This window comes from Branchiostoma belcheri, unplaced genomic scaffold (genome assembly GCF_001625305.1).
Source record: "Branchiostoma belcheri isolate BF01 breed outbred unplaced genomic scaffold, Haploidv18h27 scaffold123, whole genome shotgun sequence".
Lineage (NCBI taxonomy): Eukaryota > Metazoa > Chordata > Leptocardii > Amphioxiformes > Branchiostomatidae > Branchiostoma > Branchiostoma belcheri.
Window position 1 is genome coordinate 764,190 of NW_017802636.1, and position 21,499 is coordinate 785,688.

The 21,499-nt window shown below is 38.8% G+C and overlaps 1 protein-coding gene across 1 annotated transcript in view; it reads left to right on the forward strand.

Annotated features, from left to right (window-relative positions):
* LOC109463171 (putative cysteine proteinase CG12163) overlaps window positions 1–15,415 on the forward strand; it is a 26,698-nt gene extending 11,283 nt beyond the window's left edge. Inside the window, exons 12-21 of the mRNA XM_019759884.1 lie at window positions 1,959–2,025; window positions 2,325–2,438; window positions 2,971–3,113; window positions 4,000–4,096; window positions 4,605–4,685; window positions 5,644–5,763; window positions 7,060–7,124; window positions 7,521–7,611; window positions 8,092–8,150; window positions 14,584–15,415. Of these exons, the coding sequence (XP_019615443.1) occupies window positions 1,959–2,025; window positions 2,325–2,438; window positions 2,971–3,113; window positions 4,000–4,096; window positions 4,605–4,685; window positions 5,644–5,763; window positions 7,060–7,124; window positions 7,521–7,611; window positions 8,092–8,150; window positions 14,584–14,658 (912 nt within the window). The 3' untranslated portion in view covers window positions 14,659–15,415. The remainder of the gene's footprint in view (window positions 1–1,958; window positions 2,026–2,324; window positions 2,439–2,970; window positions 3,114–3,999; window positions 4,097–4,604; window positions 4,686–5,643; window positions 5,764–7,059; window positions 7,125–7,520; window positions 7,612–8,091; window positions 8,151–14,583) is intronic.
* The last annotated feature ends 6,084 nt before the right edge of the window (window positions 15,416–21,499 follow it).

The window sequence follows — 21,499 nt, forward strand, 5'->3', positions numbered from 1 at the left end:
GTTTTCACCTTTGTTACAGCTTTTTTAAAGCCAAAATTTATTTCCAAATTCATGAAGGGTCATAATAAATGGAGTTACTTATGCTTGGTATAGGTCTTTGGCAAAATACTTTTTTTTTATATTGTACAACTAAATATTTAGGAATCATTTTGACATGATTATAAATCTGTTATGCATGTTTCAATGTTTCAAAAAGGAAACTACAGGAGTACACTTGTATCATGTTTTAGAATTTGTTCTGATATTTTAACTTTGCGACACAATCAAAATTGGCCCAAGCCTCGGCATAGTTCAAAGGGTTTCTTTCATCTGTCAACACATCGGCAGTCAGCAAGAGGTTCTTTGGTAAATACGCTGTGATTCCCCATGTCATTGGTAAATTATATTGGTAAAATGGTAGAATTACTTGATAATGAGCTATATTACCGACGAAATCAAGAACATTTTGAGGGAAAACACAGTAAAAAGCGGCTTCCGTCCAGCTGTGTCAATTTCTAACATGTGTTGCGTGCGAGCCATCTTGGAAGAGTCTATTCTGTAAGCAGGGGGAAAGTTTCTTGGAAACAGTTCAAGCCCTTGTCAAATTATAAGAAATACGATATTTTGCAGGAACAACATGGCATAATTATTTTTTAATGCTTAGATTTTGAATTTAAAATCTTATTGACAGATGTTGAAAGGTAGACAACATTACAGTTGAGACATCTTGGTCCCTTGGAATGAACTTATCCAAAGCATGCCGCTCATGGCCGAGCGTTGTCCTGTTAGCGCTGTCTGTTTGATTTTTCGGTAAATTTCTCCATGCAAGACAATCCAGCCAAAAAAATGGACAAGTTTGGACAACAATAAAGGATGTATGCTGTTGAGTGGCGTACATAATGGCACCCAGGTTTCTGGGATTAGAGCTTTATTTACGCCCGTCATGTTCCCGGCAAGCATGAGGGGAGGGCAGGTACTTCAAGTTCTCGTTTCGGTACTTGTTTACCTCACAAAATTTGGGTATTTCTGCTAGATTTTAGGTGTAATTGATAAGAAATCTCAAAGACTAGGTACTGATGTAAGTGATAATGTTTGTTTCCGAGCACTGAGCTTCGTACGTACAGGCAAACTTAGCGAGCCGGCCGCTCCCGAGCCGCTCCTCTGCCTAAATGTCACGCCCTATGTCACGCCCGTCTATCGCCGCCAATTTGGGGGGTTTGATTAATTAACTCACAGCAGGTTGTGAATCACTTCTTTGTTACTTGAAACTACCTTCTATGAGATGTTCATTGTGCCGAGAGCAAAGACATTATTTTTATCAAGTTTAAAGCACGGATTATTACGACGGTGGCCGAGATCAAAAGGGTAAACATCAACTGAAAATCCCGCTACGCTGGTCGGAAACACAGCATAGCGGCAAAATTACAGCGTAGCGGAACAAATTCACAGCATAGCGGCCCGCTATGCTCAAAAGGCCTGGCGAGAACACTGGTTCCCATATAGCAAAACATGAAGCACGCTGATTGGCTAAAATGGGGACTGGGTGCAAATGTCTTAGTTTACTCAGGCAATGCGCCCCATACTGTAGACAACACTGTGATGATTCCCTGCAATTCTACATTTTTCTGTCAACACGTGAACGGGTCGGACCGTTTTTTCTACCCCCAGCCAGTCCAGACTGGACCATTCTTTCCACCAACCCCTAAAAGATATGTATTTTAATGTGAAGGTTGTGAAAATTGAAAAGCCTCTGAGTCAGTCTTTGTCTTACCTTGCAACATGCTCATCTTGACATCCAACTTTACTTGATGTATTAAACGTTAACGTTAACACAAGTTACACAACATCTGTTACATTGTTCTCTTTGTTGTCAGTTGATGCTAAATTGTGGACAGTTCCTTAGCTACATGTACATGTATTTAATGACTGTGTAAGCTTGACAATTTTTTCTAGCATAACAGTTTTTTTCTTCCTTCCAGTCACCACACCTGGACCTATTTGAACAGTTCACTGTGCAGTACAACAAGCAGTACAACAATACTGAAGGTGTGAATAGTAACTAATTGTAGGGTAAGGTAGAAAACTGTTTCAGCAATATCAACTATTTCCTGACTGCATTTAATCATAGCAGTGTACTCTAGGATGTTGAAAAAAGGAAGACTGACAAAGAAGTGACAAAGATTCATGAGAAGTGTTACGAAGTATGGTACAGACAAATCATAAACACAGGTAATGCATTACATTAAAAATATAGCAATATTCAGCTAAAATACTAGCAGAAGCTGATCATGAATGAAAACAGACACTGGCTGTTGAATATAAGTTTTTATCTGTTCACCCCTTAGAGTACCTGAAGAGGTACTACGTGTTCCAAGACAACTTCAAGAAGGCAAAACGTCTGCAGGAGACAGAGCAAGGCACAGCCAAGTACGGAGTAACTAAATTCATGGATCTAACTGGTGAGTACAACATGATTAGATTTTTACCTTAGTTATATATAACGATAGTACTTAATGATGAAGCAGTGTCTCATCACCTTTACATGTACTGTTTTTACTGCTCAATGCTGAAAATGTAGAAATTTTACCTTTGCTATCTTCATTTCCATGCAGTTGACTTTTACTTATGTTTAGGACGTCTGTGTTAATCAAATAGGAAAATACATTAAAGAATGTTTCGATCTTAGAGACCATATGTTAGAGAATAGTTAACCTTTATTGTTACATCATACATATACTCTGTACGAAAGATGACGTTATCCACACATGTATGTAGCTTTGTTAGATCTTTAGTTAAGTTGTAGAAGACCATACAAAAGTCTCTGTACTTTTTTGTTGTGTCAATAAAGAATCATAATCATATCCTATTGTAAAAGCTACTACATGTATCTCCTGCTAGAGACATCATGCTTAGAAATCAACATTGTTGACCTAATTTACTTTCTTGTGTATATAGAAAAAACATATGATGATTTGTTTTGTGTCTGTCCAGAGGATGAGTTCAGGAGGTACTACTTGACACCTGTGTGGAAAGCCCCAGCCAAGCCCCTCCCACCTGCCACCATCCCTAGGAAGGACGGTCCTCAGGCGTTTGACTGGCGGGATCATGGTGCCGTCACTGAGGTCAAGGATCAGGTCAGCAACAACTGTCAACTGTTTGTTATCATGTCAAAACTTGATAAATCTATACACAAAAGAGAAGGAAATAAAGTAATTTTCAAAATTTAGCTTAATATATACAGTATGTTCCCCTTCATTTCAGTATATCCATGTTATGTGGGTATGAATGTATGTCTGTTCTGGTAGCTGTTTTTCTTTGCAATAGTATACATGTCATGTATTTCACTCAATGCTAAATGTATTGCCTGCATTGTTTCATAGACAGATAGGGGGCATTTTTTAGCTAAATCGTGCTTAGACATCCAGAGTAATATTTGCTGTCCAGAGCTTTCTTGTAGCAAAAATGTGAAAATGCACAACTTAACCAAAGCCCTCAAAATCTTTTATAGCTACGATGGACAAACTGCCCAAATGATATAAAGAATGCAATAACCTAATTCTAAATGCATTCCTTTTATCTATTCATAGACAGTAATTGAATGTATTCTGTGTGTCCAACTACAGACTTAAAGATGTTGTTTGTATTGATATGATTTCTGCATAGAAACTTAGAATTTGCAGTGGTGTGATTTATAGTGAGTGAACTTACAGGGCAGTAAAGTTGAAGAAATGCAAGCCAAACTTCAAGCCACTTAGTCAGTAAAGTAACCGACTTAGGAACACTTCTTGGAATACAGCCCAGCTCATTTGATCTATGAATGCTGGGCTTCCATTACTGGGTAATTTCACAGTATGAAAATGATTTTTTCAAGCTTTATGACTGATTTGGGAGAAGAAGTCTAAATGCCGCATGTTAAAACAACAGTAGAAATAGGCACTAGCTATTTCCAAGCCAAAGGATACCTTATGTAGTTACCTAAATGAGCCCATTGACACTGACCTTGGTGCTGATGTGTTTCAGGGCCAATGTGGCTCCTGCTGGGCCTTCTCTACTACTGGGAACATTGAAGGCCAGTGGGCCATCAAGAAGGGGATTCTTCCTGATCTCTCTGAGCAACGTGAGGAATCTTATCCCATTCTGTTTACAGATTTAGAATTTTGTTGATGTATTCAGTGATTGTGGATATCCCTTTACTTAAATTTTGTATTGCAGAGGTAGACATGTTCTAAATTGGATGTTGCCACATTCCAATTCATTTCTGTTTGAGTAAGGAAAAAAATGTCAATTAAGTATAGTGTCTTCCTGTCTTGATTTCTCAACAATTGTTTGTTCCTCATTCTTTTGTCAACCTATTCCATCATTTCCATTAGTGTACTTAATATTTTGATTTTTTTGTCCTGCTTCATCAACCATGATAATGCCTATGCATCATCTGCATATATTTCATTATCAGATCACAACAACATTCCCTTTATTCATGTAATGGCTACTTACCAAATGTGACCATGCACCTTAAAGTTCATACTAATTAACCCTTTGGTAAGCACTTAACCACAGACCAATCAGATTGCCTGTTTCAGCTCAACTGTCTAATAACCAAAGACAATATAATTTGACCTTAACAGAGTTGGTGGACTGTGACAAACTAGATGATGGTTGCGAGGGCGGGCTTCCCTCACAGGCGTATGATGAGATCATCAGGATGGGTGAGATGTCCATGTTACTTGATATGATTTTTAGAGGACACCCAAAGGAAGTCTCATGGAGGGTTGTATAAACATATTAATGCATTTATTTTTTCAAGTCAACCACTTGTAAATATTCTGTAAAAGCATCAATCAAAACAATCAAGTTATGCATTGTTTGTCTGTCACCACGGCATTCAGCATTCATACAGTATAGAGTTCATCCCATCTGGTTCCATGTGTGGGCTGAGGAGGGGCACAATAATGCTGGGAAATAGGCTTAAAAGTTTCCACTCAAGGCTCAGCAAAATGTACTGGCATGTTTGCCTGTGAGCTGTTATGCTCCTTCTATGCTAACTCTGGGCCCACATATCTGAAGGACTAAGCTCAAGGGAGTGAAATCGCTGCATCTTATAGGAAACATAATCTGGTGGTTGTTTTGTCCTATTACAATTTCCTGTGTATAACTTTATGTGTATATATTTGAGGAAATCATTAAGTCCTCTGAGGAAATCATTAAGTCCTTTGGCTGGTGCAATGATAGCAGATAGGCACAGAGGTATTGTGCAAGAAAATGTTCAACATGTGCTTTACTTCAAAGTTAGTACCAGGAAGTCATCAAGTTAATTTATGAATATATTTCTGGAAATACATGTACAGAGCTAACTTGTTTGTTTTGATTGATGCTTTAACATAATTCTCACAGAAAAAGGGAGAAAGCAAGTAGAACAAAATGAAAACTAGTACAAGAAAACTTTAGGCATGGTAGCATACAGGTTAAGTACAATTAAACTACATCCTGAGTGGCCCTTAGTACAGTATATCAGCCTGGAATTTTTTGTCCAGAAACAAGTTTAGTTTACTGGAGTATACATACAATTGGCCCACAATGCCACTGTAGTCCCATTAAGTTAGTATAGTCTCTCATTATACGTTTGTACCTGGCTCCTGAATGGTGTTACATGTATCATGATTTAAGGCGGGCTGGAGTCAGAGAAGGCGTACCCCTATGAGGCTGAGGATGAGAAGTGCCACATGGATTATTCCAAGGTGCAGGTCTACATCAACAGCTCTGTCAACATCTCCAAGGATGAGAATGGTCAGTCTACTGGAACCATTGTGCATACAGTTTAGGAAGATAGATACAGGATTCAGTGAAATCCTTTAATGTATTGGACATTGATGTATATTGAGTAAGAATTTGCATCCCACTGCATGTACTTTTGAACTTTGTTTGATATGCTGTGAGTAGCAGTATATTAGAATTCAGCAAGCTGTTTGACTCCTCAGGCAGAGCTGGTGTTGTGCATAGAAAGCAACATGGCACATCATCTGTATCAGGGTAGGAAGCCTTTGAATCGTAGGAGTCTTGGCATATGTATGGTCTCCCACCTATAGAGCGTGCAGGGTACTGATCTGTCAGCATCAGACTTCAAAGCCATCCTATGGTCTCAGCTTGCTTTTGAACAAGCAAGCCACAAGAAGAGAAGGTTGAAGTATCAGGTTGATTTACCACGCCCGGTGCCTGTTAAGTGACATGATGTCACACTACATGCATTTCTTAGTCAGAAGTGAGTCAAATGTCAGAAATGGGTGCTCGTAAAACTCACTAGCAAATTTCCAGGCTTGTCATAATGAGATACCTGAGAATCAGGAGCTATAGAAGTGCTGAATACATAATCTGATATGAAAAGCAAATGAAAGTCAGTCTGGCTCCAAGGGTAATCCTCACCTGCAGGGCAGCTCTGTTTGACTACCTCTTAAAGACCCAATTACTTTTAGCTTCCCGACATGTATGATCCTGCAAAAACGTGATAGGAGAAGGCCAGACATACTGTATACATAGTATTCTGGAGAAGTCAGGATGCAGTTTTAGTGTCTTTGCCTGGTTCCTGTGATCAAAAAGTCAAAATTCAAAGGAATAGCACACATAGTTGTAGCAAGCTCAAAGTAAAGTTGAAAATCTATTATACAGGATAGAGCTTTTCTGAGATATCTTGATGGAATGAGTATGAGTGAGTGTAGTGCTGTTGTAAGAAGCTCTTGTGTTGCATATACATGTATGGCAGATCATGTTTATGCAAGCCGTAACTGTCACGGTTACTTTTTCTTGTACAAATGGTAAGCTCAGCTGTCTGACGGTGTGCACAAGTCTATATGAGTTATATGAAATGCATCTGATTCAGAAAACCAACATAAAGAAAGGGACATTGGTGGAACTATCACTGAGTAGAAAATGGTGCAGATAGACTTGCCTTGAATTGCAGCTGTATTAATGTATTGACTTGTTGGGTATTGGGACAAACACCTGGCAATTACAACTACTGGTCACTTTGCCAGAGACAATATTACATGTTTATTAATGGACAATATTATCATTGTTTGCCACATGCAGAGATGGCATCTTGGCTGGCCGAGAACGGACCCATCTCCATTGGGATCAATGCATTCCCCATGCAGGTAAGAGTTGGCGATTCCTCATTGTTTATTGCACTGTTCCATTGTCTTCTAAATGTTCTGTTGTTGCCCTTGTTCAGTTTTCTCAATTATAGCAAAAAAATTGACAATTTGATATGGCCTGCATGACTATAGACCGATGCTTTCACCTTTACCTTTGTTGTCCCATCTTTATCTTGAGGGTAAGGGACTTTCTGTGTATTTCCGTACACCTGGGTTAAGTCTTTTTAATGTCATTGTTGCATTAAATTTTAAAAAGGGAGGTAATCAACTATAATTTTCCATATTGATTTTTTGTGCTGTTGTAGTGGACTTCTAGACTCTAGCTGTTTTGGGATCTAGTGTTACAATCATGAGAGAATATCTCAGTACATGAAATGCCCCTGCTTGTCCTTGCAGTTTTACATGGGAGGGATCTCCCACCCCTGGAGGATCTTCTGTAACCCTGAAGAGCTGGACCACGGTGTGCTGATCGTGGGATATGGATCCAGTAAGTCTGCGGCTGTCAGGGATATTGGCCTGGAAAATTTGTTGAATACATGACTGACGAAGCATATAAAGTAGTAGTTTGTAAAGGTCACATGTGCTGGTCTTAGTAGTATTTGTATTGTCAATGTCTCAAAGGGACTGGTGTAATCCAAAGTTCCTGCTGAGAAGCTTTCAACGGTGACTGCAGGATTTTGCATTCTGTTCCCTGCTTCACCGAAAAGGAAATGTTACTAGTAAGTCCCTGTATTTAGGGGCCCCGGGAAAGTCATTGAAAAGTTGACAAAGTTCAAAAGGATTTTCAACAAGAGGGGTTGGGAATCCTGCACTGCATAAAAACTACATGGAGCAGGTCCTATATCTAGCATGAAAAAAGAATTAGACGTGTCTTTCGTTTGTTAATATGCTGTTTTGTCCCCCAACCTTATTTCTCCTTTAATAGCCATGGTTGCTGGTCTAATATTTTTATCTTTTTCTGGCACAGAGGATGACACACCCTACTGGATCATAAAAAACAGTTGGGGCAAGAACTGGGGAGAGGAGGTAACACAGTTTGTCCTACATTACACATTACATTGCACATTGCACATGTACATTGTCATTATGTAAATTACAATTTAGATCTTTGCTAAGTTTTCAGATTGCATTGGACTGCATTCTTGGAGGGAAGGAAGAAGTTTTGATAGCCAAATGTGTGATTCCCATGAGGTCAAATTTCAATTGCATAGTTTTGCAGAGTCCGTCCATCAGCCAAATGGATGTTATCAGTTATGGGGCACCTTCAAGTCACATTTCTTTTACATCAAGTCATATCCTATATGTGACTTCCCATTTAATAGCACAACTGGCTGACTGTGGATTAGCTTTAGTTCATGCTTTAGTATATTGATTGACTATTATGCCAGAAGATGGGAAACACATGAAAGGTCATTCCAGCAGGCAGTAAAGCTGAAAAAGTCAAACCCTGTTTGGCCTCGGGCTCTTTTCTCAGTGCCAGCTATTTTGCCGTCTCATTACTATTTCATTTTTTTCTAATTATCAAAGGTAAGAATAGTTATTAATAGCCTATCCATAATTTACCTGGTTTTCTGTCTTTCTCCTCAATGCCACTGGCATGGCTTCCTGTTTAAAAGTGCTTTGTCCAACTGTAAATCATGGGAAATTGAACTAACATGTCAGTCCCTTTTGATACAGGCAGGGTACAGCTTGATGTAAAGGTTGATAGGTCAGGCATCCCTGATTGATGTGTCAGGGTGGTGCGCATGTACATGTGTCAGAGTAGATCATGTCATCAGCCCATGTGGATGTTCATAAAAGTTCCTGTCATTTCCTCTATTTCATACCCAAATCCATTTTCAGCCCATTTACGTCATACCAGGGAGATAGAACCATGTTTTTACATGTCATGCATCAAGAAAATCCTGTTTTATGTGGCAAATGGCACTAGGCTGTTTTGAGTTTCGTAGAATTACCCAGAATAGATGGAACATCAGATGGTTCAATATTGATAGATAAGTTCAAACTGACTATGTCTGGTAATCGTGACTACCTGTAATGCATCTTTATGGTCATTAGTGTATGGCAGCCAACTTCTTATTACTTTTTGTGACCCAAATTATTATTTAACATCAGAGTTCTCAATAGATAGAACATCTATCTTGTTAAACTGAGTCACAAGGCCAGCATATGGCAAATAACTCCAGCAATTTGGTAGGCTGGTATCATTATATAATTATCCAACATGCAGCACATATTATCATGGTACCACATCATGGCCTGAGGAAAGTTTTCAGGAAATTTATCTGTAGATTTAAAGAAAATAGTTTTATGGTACCATTGTTTTGTACTTCTGTAGTTACTGACAGTCATACATTTGTAAATGCCAGTTGTAAGTTTGGAATGTAAGTATGCTGTCCTGTATGCCAGGACCCATTATGCATTGACCTCAGTTTCCATTATGACACAGTTTAGGAAGACTAACGCTGGTCATATTTCATTCGCGCCCTTTTTATTTTTACTGTCAGTTTTAAAGTTGCCGCTATTACATTATCTCAAGTCAGAGAAAGAACCGTGGGCCTCCTTGAAATATGGCAACCCATAATAGGGTAAAAACAATTTTCCCCTGCCCAAGGACATGTGAGCTTACCATATATAAGTGCTACAGAGCCATACTGATCACATCAAGAACTACATGTGACCATTTGAATGTAGATAAGAGTTGATGACTGCCACAGAGGGGGAGTATATGGGGGAAAGGCATTAGTTTACTGCATGTTTTGTGAGTTGTTGTGTTCAGCAGGATTACTAAAGAGTTTTAACAGCATTTTTCCTACACTCAGGTTAGAAAGATTAATGGATAGTGCTGTTTTGTAGCAAAGGCATGCTGTATCTGACCTGTCCGTTTGGTTATGGAGATCTAGAAGGACCCAGAGAGCCTGATATGCAATCTGTAGCCTTTCTGGACAGTCTTTTCTGCAGAGGTTAATCTCAAAATATGATTTGTAGCTCCCTTCAGAAGAAAACTGTTTGTTATAATTAATTGCACTATATCTATTTCTTGAGATTCCATTTGCGATATATTGCTCAATGAAGCATTGTCTAGGAAAAACTCCCCCCCCCCCACACACACACTAATACCACCTCCAGAGATACTTATGTTTTATATGTATATATATTTTGGGAACTGTTCATCCCAATCATTCCCTCTTGATCCATGACTTATTGGCGTGCTGTGTGAATTCAGTTGGATACATTATTCATATTCAGGAGAATAGGCTGTCAACTCAAGTGGACAAATTATGCAGCTGCAGAACCTCTTGAGTGAACATACAAAGTCATGTATATTTGTCATGGAGAATGAACACACAGTGTAACGTGTGTGTAGATACCCCTGGTCCATGTTTCTGTTGTTGCTCATTCTTTGAATTTTTTAATATTCAGCATAAATCAAGGGAAAAAGCCCATTGACCCTAAGGTCCTTCCACTATTCTAGCAAACAACTGTCAAATCAAAAACAGCAAAGTTTGCAAAGTTTGAGGTGAAATTTTACTACATTGGAAATTCACCTACAGCTACAATGTGCATTTAAATGTTATTAGATAATCCATTAAGCTGACAAAAATCAATGGAGTACAAATGTGCCAAGCCTGGTTATGTCCCAATTGTACATTAAGGCATCAATAGTTGTGAAAAGATTGCAGTTTTACATAACCCAAGGTGATGGGCACTGAATCATATTTACTGTAGATTAAAAGATTCAAAGCAAGTGAACACTGGAATAAGTAACATAAAGTAATAAGTTAAGACCACCTGAGTGTGTATAAAAATAAAAAGCCTTTTCATGTCTAGTGATAGTTCTGGACAGGTCAGTAATCACATGGTTATATACGTACGGGTGGGTAGAAACCTGTCACAACCAACTCTTCACTCCATATCATTCATTGTCTTTCATCAGACTGGTGTTTTGCCTTGTGGGGTGTGTGGGCGGCACGCTGATTGCAGGTACATTTGTGCAAGCATCAGACGTGATTGTTTGATGCCATTTTCAAATGAAAAGGGTCCAGTTGGCAGTGCTGTTATTAACCCTGGGCCAGTCTGGAACTCTCTCTGAACCGGGTTTGTTGAAGATCTGTTTGTTGAGTCAATGGACTGGTCTCTCCAAAGAATTTAGGACTACATAAGCCTGTAGCTAGGAATTTGCATGAAGGGAAATCTAAAGGCATACTAACAGTAGAGTGAAGATGTCCACATCTTGCACCTTCTGTTTTAAATGTCTGTTGTATTTCATGTTCAAACCCACAGGATGGTGATATCACAAATAATTGTTAATACTGAATCATACCAATGGGCATTTTTATGTTCTGTTTAAGTGGTTATAACTTATAATGCAGTGTAGTATGGTCTGGAAGTACATGGGAGGTAATCAGTTTTAGTCACAGCTTTCCCTTGTGTGGATATAGAGAGTGTACTTAAAGTCTTACATAATTCTTCCCAGCAGAATTGGGGAAAAGGTTATAATGGGAGATATGACTGCAATACAAAATGTATTACTCACACCCTATAACAGATTTTGACTATAGATATAAGACAGAAGGCTCCTGTAATTAACCCCCAACCTTAAGGTAAGCTTTGTCTGAAAGTAAACGGTGGGAGGAAAGTGCAACATCTTTCTTGTCTACATCTTGCAAACACTATGATAGACTATGGTAAGTACCAGTCTAGACTTGTGTAGCCCAGGGGACTGCCAAGAAGGAGATGAGTACTGTGAGAGGAAATAATGACCAAAGCCATCCTGTCTGAAAGGGAAGTTTTCAGCAGAAATTTGCTAAGTGCTTATGTAACATGTTTGGAATAGAAATTAAATTTGAACTTTTTTGTTCCCAACCTTACTGCTTTTCCTGCTGTGTTTTAAGCCAGGATTGTTAAAAGGGGGCACGCAAGCCCTTTTCCGTAGAGCGTAATCAGCCGTTTTAATTCTACGTAGAGCGTAGGCGGACCGCTCTAATATTTTTGCGTAGAGCATATTCGGCGTATTAAATTCTACGTAATGCATTGTAGCCACTTGGAATTTATCGTAAAGTGTAATCGAGAGGTTTCCGAATTCAGCGTAGAGCGTTGTCGGCACCCCCCCTTGCAGGACCTCTTAAGAGAATTCACCCAGACAAGTCCTAAGCCAGATTGCTGAGGCTGACAAAAGGGGTAAAACTTTGTACGTGCTTCAGTGTGAATCAAGATTTCTAGCAACTAGCCAGAATTGCCTATACTGAATTTATAGCCATAGAACTGAGTGAACAGATTCAATTTCTCCCAGTGCTCAGTCCAAGGGTAATGGGGGAGGTGCTCTAACACGGACGCTTTTTCAGACGCTCGAACTCATGGCGCTCTATCGTTAGTTGTCAGAGAGTGGTCAGGTTTTGACGAATGAATTTTGAGAACATTAAATAAATGTAAACAACATACTTGGATAAGCAATCCATTCATACTATTCATAAGCTCTTCACGCTCCGCGTTACAAGCGACAAACTCTGTGAGACATTTTTGTGAATGTACCTAGACAGGGTGGCCTAACTTCGGGCGTTTTGGTAATTTTCCTCTCTTCAGGCGTTGATGATGAAATTAAGTAAATAAGAATAAGAATAGGATTTTATGATATGTTAGCTTTCTTTGGACAGTAAAATTGTGATTGTGTGTACTTCTCATCTTACGAGAGGAGGGTAGTATCTAACGTAATCAGTCCGTGTTTCCACTGAAAATCCGGCTTACGCAATCAATGTGGTCCGAGGGGAATCATGGGAAATGCAGACGACAGTGGTGTTGACGTTGTTTTTCACGGGTTGATTTTCTACAAAACAAACACTCAGAGACCCACATATTTACTGTTTTGTAAAGTTTTCTTCCTTGTGTATGTGTCAAATCTTGGTACAGGCCGTTTATTTCTGGGCACAAGCCTCCACAATGCAGTGACCCTCTTTCCAGCGCCATTGTTATGATTGTTGAAAATGACCGATATTTTCTTTTTTAGACAAAATGATACATAAATATATAGAACTATACTTTGCATGCAAATAACAGCTGTATGCATGGACTAATGTTTTATTTGCCTTTTCAATTAGCGAAGTTAGTGGCAACAAACACGGCATACTTTTGCATAATAAGATAGGGCACCCCCCGTTATGGATGTGTGTTGAAGAGTAATGGAGAGAGAAGCGTGGGCTGTGATGCCTGTGGTGCTGTGTGTTACAGTGTGTATGCAAGACGAGTCTGACCACCCGGAACATTTACTCTTGCCTCAGGGACCATGGTGCATCTTTCCTATATGTTAAATGAAAGGTTCCTTCAGATTTTGTGTGCAAAGGAGACTTGAAGGTCGCTTTTATGGCACCTTTGCATGGCATGGATTTCATTGGCATGGATTTCAATGTTACTAGGTTAGTACATCTCTATGAATGAAGTAGCACAGTTGAATTTTGCAGAGAAGCAATAACACATTGTATAAAGGCAAGCAATAAACTATTCCTCAGACATTTTAACAGTGCATTTTTTCCAAGAAATAGTGATGCAACCATGAGTTTATTTATTTATTTATTTGAGTTTCTCATCCTTCCTTACTGCTCAGTAATGTAAGAAGCCTGTAAGCTAGATCTACATATGTATACATGCACATGTAACATTACTTAGTTTATTGAGGTAAATGGGCTCCAGTCTGCAGTACCAAATATCACCGACTAATGAGCACATTAAAGCGACAGACTGATCAACACAGGATGGGCTTTGACAAGTGCCACAGTGACTGTGGTTATGATAATGGGCAGTTTGTTGAAGTAGAACAAATGAATAGCAAGCTGACTTGTCGCATTATTGGCGCCTCAATAAAAAAAGGCAGTCTCACAGTCAGCTCACTAAGACAATTTTATAGTTGTGTGCTGTTACAAACTTGAGGCTTTGTTGGATAAAAATATGCATAGCCACATTTGTCAGTTCGTTTCCTAGGCCGTGATGTTCAATGCTGTTAGGTGGCTCACAAAATAGATTGAGTTCAGTGAAAGGATTCTGAGGAGTGGAATGAAGAATCTAATGATAGTTGTGCTGTGTATTTGCTAAGATCTATTCTGAACATGATGCATTTGTTAGTGTATGTGCGAGACAAAAATGCAACCCCATGGTAGAGGAGTTATGAAGGACTTGAACTTAATCTTAAAGAGAGAGATGTTTTCTTTCATGAAATATTTAAGCTGCAAAGCAGAATTCCAATTCCCTGTCCTAGGATCAATGCTGTGCATTGCATTTAATTACAAAGATAGCAGGATATGGTGGCTGCATGCATAAAATATTCAATAGTACACTTGTATGTATGTTGTATGTAGATGCAACAACATTGATCTGTATTAATAAATGAACTAAACAGACAATAAAGTAAGAGCAACTGTGAAGGAGTTTGATGATATTTGAAAGTGAAGTTGTGCTATTTCTCCTGCAGGGTTACTACCTTGTGTACCGCGGGGGCGGAGTGTGTGGACTCAACACCATGTGCACATCCTCCGTAGTCCTGTAACACAACTGTCATCACCACCACCAACATCATGCCAACTTATCCAGAATCTGTGTCACCCTTACAATATTCTGTGCCACTTAAGTGAATAGATGGACCCAAAACATGGAGAAGATGATGGTCATAGAAGGGTCCTGCTGTAGTATAGTTGGTTGGAAATGAGGTAGTTTTGTGTGTTTGTGAGTGTGTGTGAGTGTGTGCAACTGATAGTAAGAGTGTTTAGTTAGCATTGGATTTTTAATGCTGTAATAGGAAGGTGAGCTTTTGAATGTACATTTTTAATATCTCTTAGAAACTGAACTAGTTATGATGTTTATATATTTACTTCGTAGCATGTTCAGGCTGAATTTTTGTACAGCAACTGTGGCTGAAGAACTGCCATCAACATCAGGATTGCACATATTTTGTCAAAACAGGATGATTGCAGCACAGTTCCATGGATTGTCCTGTTTGGCCGAGATTCTCAAACAAGCACTTTGCATGAAATCCAAGGGAGAAAGAAATATGGTCTTGACCCATGTCCCCAGTGCTCCCCATATCCCAGGGGAGGGATGTGTGTGACTCAGGTTAAATTGTGCAGAATGAGTGCATCCTTCTCAGGGGAGTTGGCTGTCAAATCAGTCATACAACAGACCACGCCAATCCTAACCTGTCAGCAAGGTCAACAGCACAGTTTTCAGTACCAGGGACATTTTCATATGATGTGTAGCCAGGATTTTTAATATTGTTGATTTTGAAGTACAAATTTGTGCTTCTAATTGATCAACTGAGTCTTCTTTCTTTATGACATGTAATATAAAAATGAAAGTTTTGAATGAAAGATTTTAAAACCCACATATACATGTACTTGTCGTCCAGATCAGATTGTTGGCTCTGTCTTTACATCTGAATTATGAAACTCTTGTAATCTGGCTTAGGGCTTTTATCATATTCTAGTACCTTAATTTTACATGTAGGCCCATTCATAATGTGAAATCTTTAAAGTGCAGGTATGCACCTTTAGCTAGCTTTTTATCTGCAGGCTGACCTGGCATGCATTAGTCAGCTCGCCATAGGCAGGCTGTTGCTGTGGAAGTGGAACCTAATAGAATTCTAGCCTGTGATGTCAAACTGCATTTTCTTTGATGAAAGTAAAGCCGCAGTTGCTTCAAAACGTGCCTTCATTGTGCAGAAAGCTCATACATTTGCCATAGTTGTGTCATCGATTCATGGTAGAAGGTTGTGTAAGGTGTGTATGGAAATGTTCCTATTTTAGTTTTGCCTAGGTCAAATCCTAATGCAAGTCTGATTTTGGCTATGTTTTTTTTGCATAGTAACTTTCAGAAAGGGATGTGACTTAGTGTATTCAGAAGTGCAACTCAAATTGCATGTGTTGCAATAGCAAAATTTTCTTTGTCAAAGTATTTGGCTTCTACTAGCAAAACGTTCAAATTCAAAACCTGATCATACTGATTTGAAAATAGATGCAACAAATGTATAAAATTGTCAAGCAAATGTCAAGCCTTCTTTGTCATTATAAGACTGTCATTGGTTGAAAAATCTGATCAACTGATATAATTGAGGATGAATTAGGATCTTCTTTGCATAATTGATTGATAATGAGAAACTTTCATACTTCTCTCAGCCATAAAGGTTAACATCATTTGGGCAGGGTATGGGGCCTTGGATCTCTAGTTGGTTAATATTCCTGTGTTCATGGTTGAATTATTTTTGTGTAGATATTTCCTATAAAATCTGTGGAGCTGTATTCTACAAGAACTGTTGTCAGAATTTAGGAGCTGATATAAAAAGCATCTGGACAGAATACTGTAACTGTTAAATTTGATACAGCCATGACCTACATACATGTATGCATGCAAGCTGTTGGTGGCTGCACTTTCAGAGTGACAAACATTTTCTTGTTTGAAAATGTCATGACCTACACCATAAAGCTGGAATTTCTTCATCCATAAAATTTCAAAATATTTTATCAATTATTATATGACTTTTGAGTTTTGTTTTAGATTAGGATGGTGTGTGTGTGTAGGCTGTTTTTTCACAGAACATTAACATACATGTATTATCATATTATTCCTAGCATTCAAGGCATACATGCATTCTAATTTGTAACTTTCCTTCAAGGTGACCTTGAGTCATGGAATAAGGCTGGTACATACCTAATCTCTAGGATGATACCACTGATGAACTTCAATAGGGGAAGTCAGTTCATAATTCATTAACACAATTTAACACAAAAGCATTTTGAAGTATTTTATTAAGAAATATATCAGGAAGTACTTTTATACAACATATTTGATAAAGACTAGTATGAGTTCTGATGTATAAGAATCTATAAAAAAACTACACACAAAGACTGGTTAGAAATTTTAAAAAATGGTGTTAAGTAAATTCTTGGATTCTGTGCACATGTATCACACATCTCTCTCATTCTCAATTTTGGATTGAGATTCATAAAAGTGTGCTTATATTATTTTATTCTAGATAATAAAGGTTGTAGAAAGTATAAATGACTATGTTCAGCATTCATTTGGACTTTTACCAGGAAAGGCAGTGAAGAACACTGTGACCCTGTGTCTCTCTCTACAATCTCTACTCACACCAATGTTGTATATTGGTGTGAGTGTATTGGCACCAGCACTTATCTGACAAAGGTCTCTCACTATATCCTTCAGCTAATATGCTTTTATACAATATACAAAATTCTTTTATAACTTCTTACCTGTCCAAGACTCCATTAAGTTCAATACTTTTGTGTAAGAGCTTCCAAAGGTAGTCACTGGTCTGGCTTGCATTTCTACATGTAGTTCTTCATTGGCAGCCTTGACTTTCAGAGCAACCCGCTTAACACCCTGCTCTAATGGCTGGTATGTCATCATCACTCCTTGTATCTAGGTTGTAGAGTTACTTGAATTGGCAAACGTCAGAATGGGTCCTTCAGAGACAGGAGAGTACTCTTAACAGCCTTTCACTTCAGTACTGAAATCTTGAATGATGTTATCTGCTGCGCTGCTCCCATGGTTATTTTTTGTACTGAATTTGCATTCTTTTACCAACAGATATTCAAAGTAATCATATGTTTAGCACACGATTTGGTAACTCCTAACACATTGTTAGAACCTTTAAAAAATCTACTTCAGATATTATGGGTTTTTATTATATCAAAAACATTCACCTGACATGCCTTCACCAGATGGTTGAGGTTGCTCATGCATGTGCATATATATCATCTGGCCTCCTCTTGAAAATGCTGGGCCTTTTGCTGAGTTTTTGATATCTGTGGTTTGGAATGCACAATGTTCTCCTTGACTAGTTCTTGTGTAGATATTGCAATCAATGTTAGACTTGGAACCATTGACTTCCATCAAGGGCTATCTGATGATTACATCCCTGCTCATCCCTGGTGTTGAATGTTTTATAAGCCTCACACGCTGTTTTAATACAAATGAAGGTTTTCTGGTCCTTTAATCCAATGGGAGGTGCTGCTGTTTATTTCCAGTATCCCCATGTTCGAAGGTTAACTCGCAAAGATGTCTCAGTGTCCCAGAGGCAATTATCAAAATGTCACCAGCTTTCCCAGGAGGCGACGGAAGCTTGTGTTGTTTTCATAGGAATGTGTCATACAATTTCCATGCATTAACCTTCGGCAGTAATTTCTAGTAAATGAGACAGTCCAAAATATTGCCCTCATATTCATTGTATGTGTGAAAGAATTTATCCTGGGGTGCTACAGATGTAATGAGTGATAATATGACATCCTCTTGACTCTTGTGCAAAAGAATATTTACCAAAAAGTAGATTACCGTCTGGTGTCGATATATACATGCAGTCTTGCGCAATCCATTTGGTCCACCCACTTTCTCACCAACTTATTGAAGTTTGGAGAACCATTTCGGACAACCTCCGGTAGGACAGTACTTGGCACATTTCCACAAATCTATATCTGTCACGCAGACATAAAATTGCACTTCTGCCATTTACTAGCAGCTATATTGATTGTGTATTAGCCAGTGTGTGATTTTGATGAATGCACACTATGCACCTTGCAAGATTTAAGGTCAGATAAGTGCATAATTTGTATTCACAACTTCGTAACGACATCTGCTATGGGATGTGCACAACTCTTAATCGTTGACCCTCGTCCTTCATTCACCATAAATTTACCACACAAAAATTCACTTTGAAGATTTATTTGTGCACCATATCAGACGCAAAAGATATAACGTTAGATGAACAATGCACATGACTTAGACAAAGGCTACCGGGAAAGATAGAAAAATATAAAAGATTAACGATGAAGAAGGCAAGTTATCAATATATATCGTCCAATTTCTAAATCCAATTGCTTTGTAGTGAGCATGAATGAGAATAGATTAATTCTACCATTGCACATAAGACGCGTACGTTGACATGACGAACTCTGAGTTGCCTTAGTTTCCGCTGTAAGTAAATTACACTATTTTTATGATTAGGGGCATAGGCCTTTAGTTCCCGAAAGGTAGTGATAAAAAGGAACTACTTTGCCACTGCTCCAGGACGCCATAGACAGGAATCCACCAGGGACGTAAGGCGCTGTAGCTCAGATGACTTTGGACGAAACATCTCCACCGTGATATCTCCTGTTAGGCGCCATTTCCTCTGAGGTCCGTTGAGCGATCGAGACCAAACTGGATTTTTGTAGCCCTTGATGTTATAATTGATAATTGGAATACAAAAGGGGTATGATTTAAAAGACAGCATAGCTAGCAAAACAAACAAATGGTTAAAAATGTCTTTGTCAATGAAACTCGTTGAGTGATCTGTGACTTGGTCGCTCCGCGGTCTCAGCCTGTAGTGAAAAGAGGCCCGGGTGGTAAAGATTCACCGTAGTTAGTAGTAACCGGTAACCAAAAACTAATAACTCTACCCACACTCCTCATGCGTAACTTTTATTACCACAAGTTCTCTTCAGTACGAAGGTACTTTTAACGTGTTAACATGTTTCATAGATCTAGCCATATATAGGGACAAATTGGGTAAGACCTCACCGCCATCTTACCTACACGCGAGAAGCATAATAAGAAACTGAAGACATAATCCCTCCATATCTGTATTTAACGAGCAGTGCGCTGATGTAGTTTGAAATGTGCATGAAGAATGAAACATCATTGATCACGAAGCCGGGCAAAGGGTGCTATGGACAGAATGTTGAGACCCGCTCTCGAAGATGAAGCTAATGACCTATTACATCCTGTCAACCGCAAGCAACCTGCAAGGTAATAGTCCATTAATTTGAATTACGCGAGACTGTGAATAGAAATGACACAGAATGAAGCCAAGAAAATATCAACTATATCATATCAATCAACATATCAAGCAGCTGTTAAATGACAGCAACGGCACATCTAGTCCACAATATTTTTAAAATCCTCTTTTATGAAATTTGGCTGTAAATATTTACGCTTTTTCTCAGTTCCACAAGCTTTACTTGCTATTGATAGCCCTGTTGATATCGAACTAAAAAAGCATCACTAAGAAAACTCTCGAAACCACAGCATGTTATATTCGTCACTCCAACACGACTAAACACAAAATGTAAACACAACGTATACGTTTTTTTAGCAGCTGAGGCACAATCTAATCAGCTTTGGTCTAAAAGTGTAAAATACCATTTAAAGGCCATTGGCTATGTGAAACACGTTCAATTTTGTGTCTTAATCCTACGATGGAGACCATTAAATAATGCAGCGACCCTCTCGCTGGAAGCTCCAGTGACGTGAGATGTGAAGGATGTCGGTGGCCACCCAACCCTTGCGGCGCTGACATACCGACACTTTTAATGGACGGTAGTGCTGAGGTATGTCTGGTCAAGACCTGTTTAAATGATGCATCAACACTCTGACGTCAAACGCTTTCTTCACATGTGCATTTCTTCCTATTAGGCTATTTACTCATCTATTTGAAGGAGATTGAGAAATATTCTTGTCATCTATAAATGTTCATTTTCCTACCAACAATGCTTTTTGGGCTGTCTCGTGAAAATTTATCTTATAATCATAATCACCTGGAACCTGAAGCAGTACTTAGTCAACCGGGTTGTCCCTGCCATCTGCATTGGGTTGATCCATGCTCTGCGGAAGTGCTGGTTAAGTTGTTTTGCGTATATTGCAGTCCTAAAGTTTCTTGGCAGTGAGTGCACTTTTGGCTGAGGGTGGTTACCATGACCCTCTTCGGGAGTACTTCTGCTTTTATGAAGTGTTTAGAGACACATAGTTTTAACACCTTTTATTATGCTAGTTTTAACACCTTTTATTATGCTAGGCTACTGAAGGTTTCGGTCAGACATCTGGGTTTGAGTGTTGATAATTGAAGTCGCACAACCTCAGATCTTCGTGTAGTACACTGTAGTACTCTCTACAGCTTCACTTTGTCTTCATGCTGGTTCATGATCACCACGCAAAGTGGCATTCTAAAGCTTCAAATACAGCCTTACTATGGTAAGTCAGTTGGATTGAATAATCTTACTTTATTTCACCAGTGTAGCTATCTATGTTGTTGGATATGTAACAGGTAACAGAACACATATGACAGATCATGGTCGTTGATCATGATAACTTGCTCGAAACAAAGATCGACCTATTTAAGATACGCCATTAATACCAGAGATATTGGATGAATTAAATCACAAGGCAGAACGGAAGATATGTGAGGTAAAGATGCGGCTCTTCCACAAGACGAAGTGACAGTTCGAATACTTTATTTGCATTCTATACACGGTAAGAAATATTGATCATTTCGCAATCTCTTTTAGGTCCTTTAGATTTACCAATTTTGGCAACAAATACACAAGGTGTGCTGGTCTCGGCCT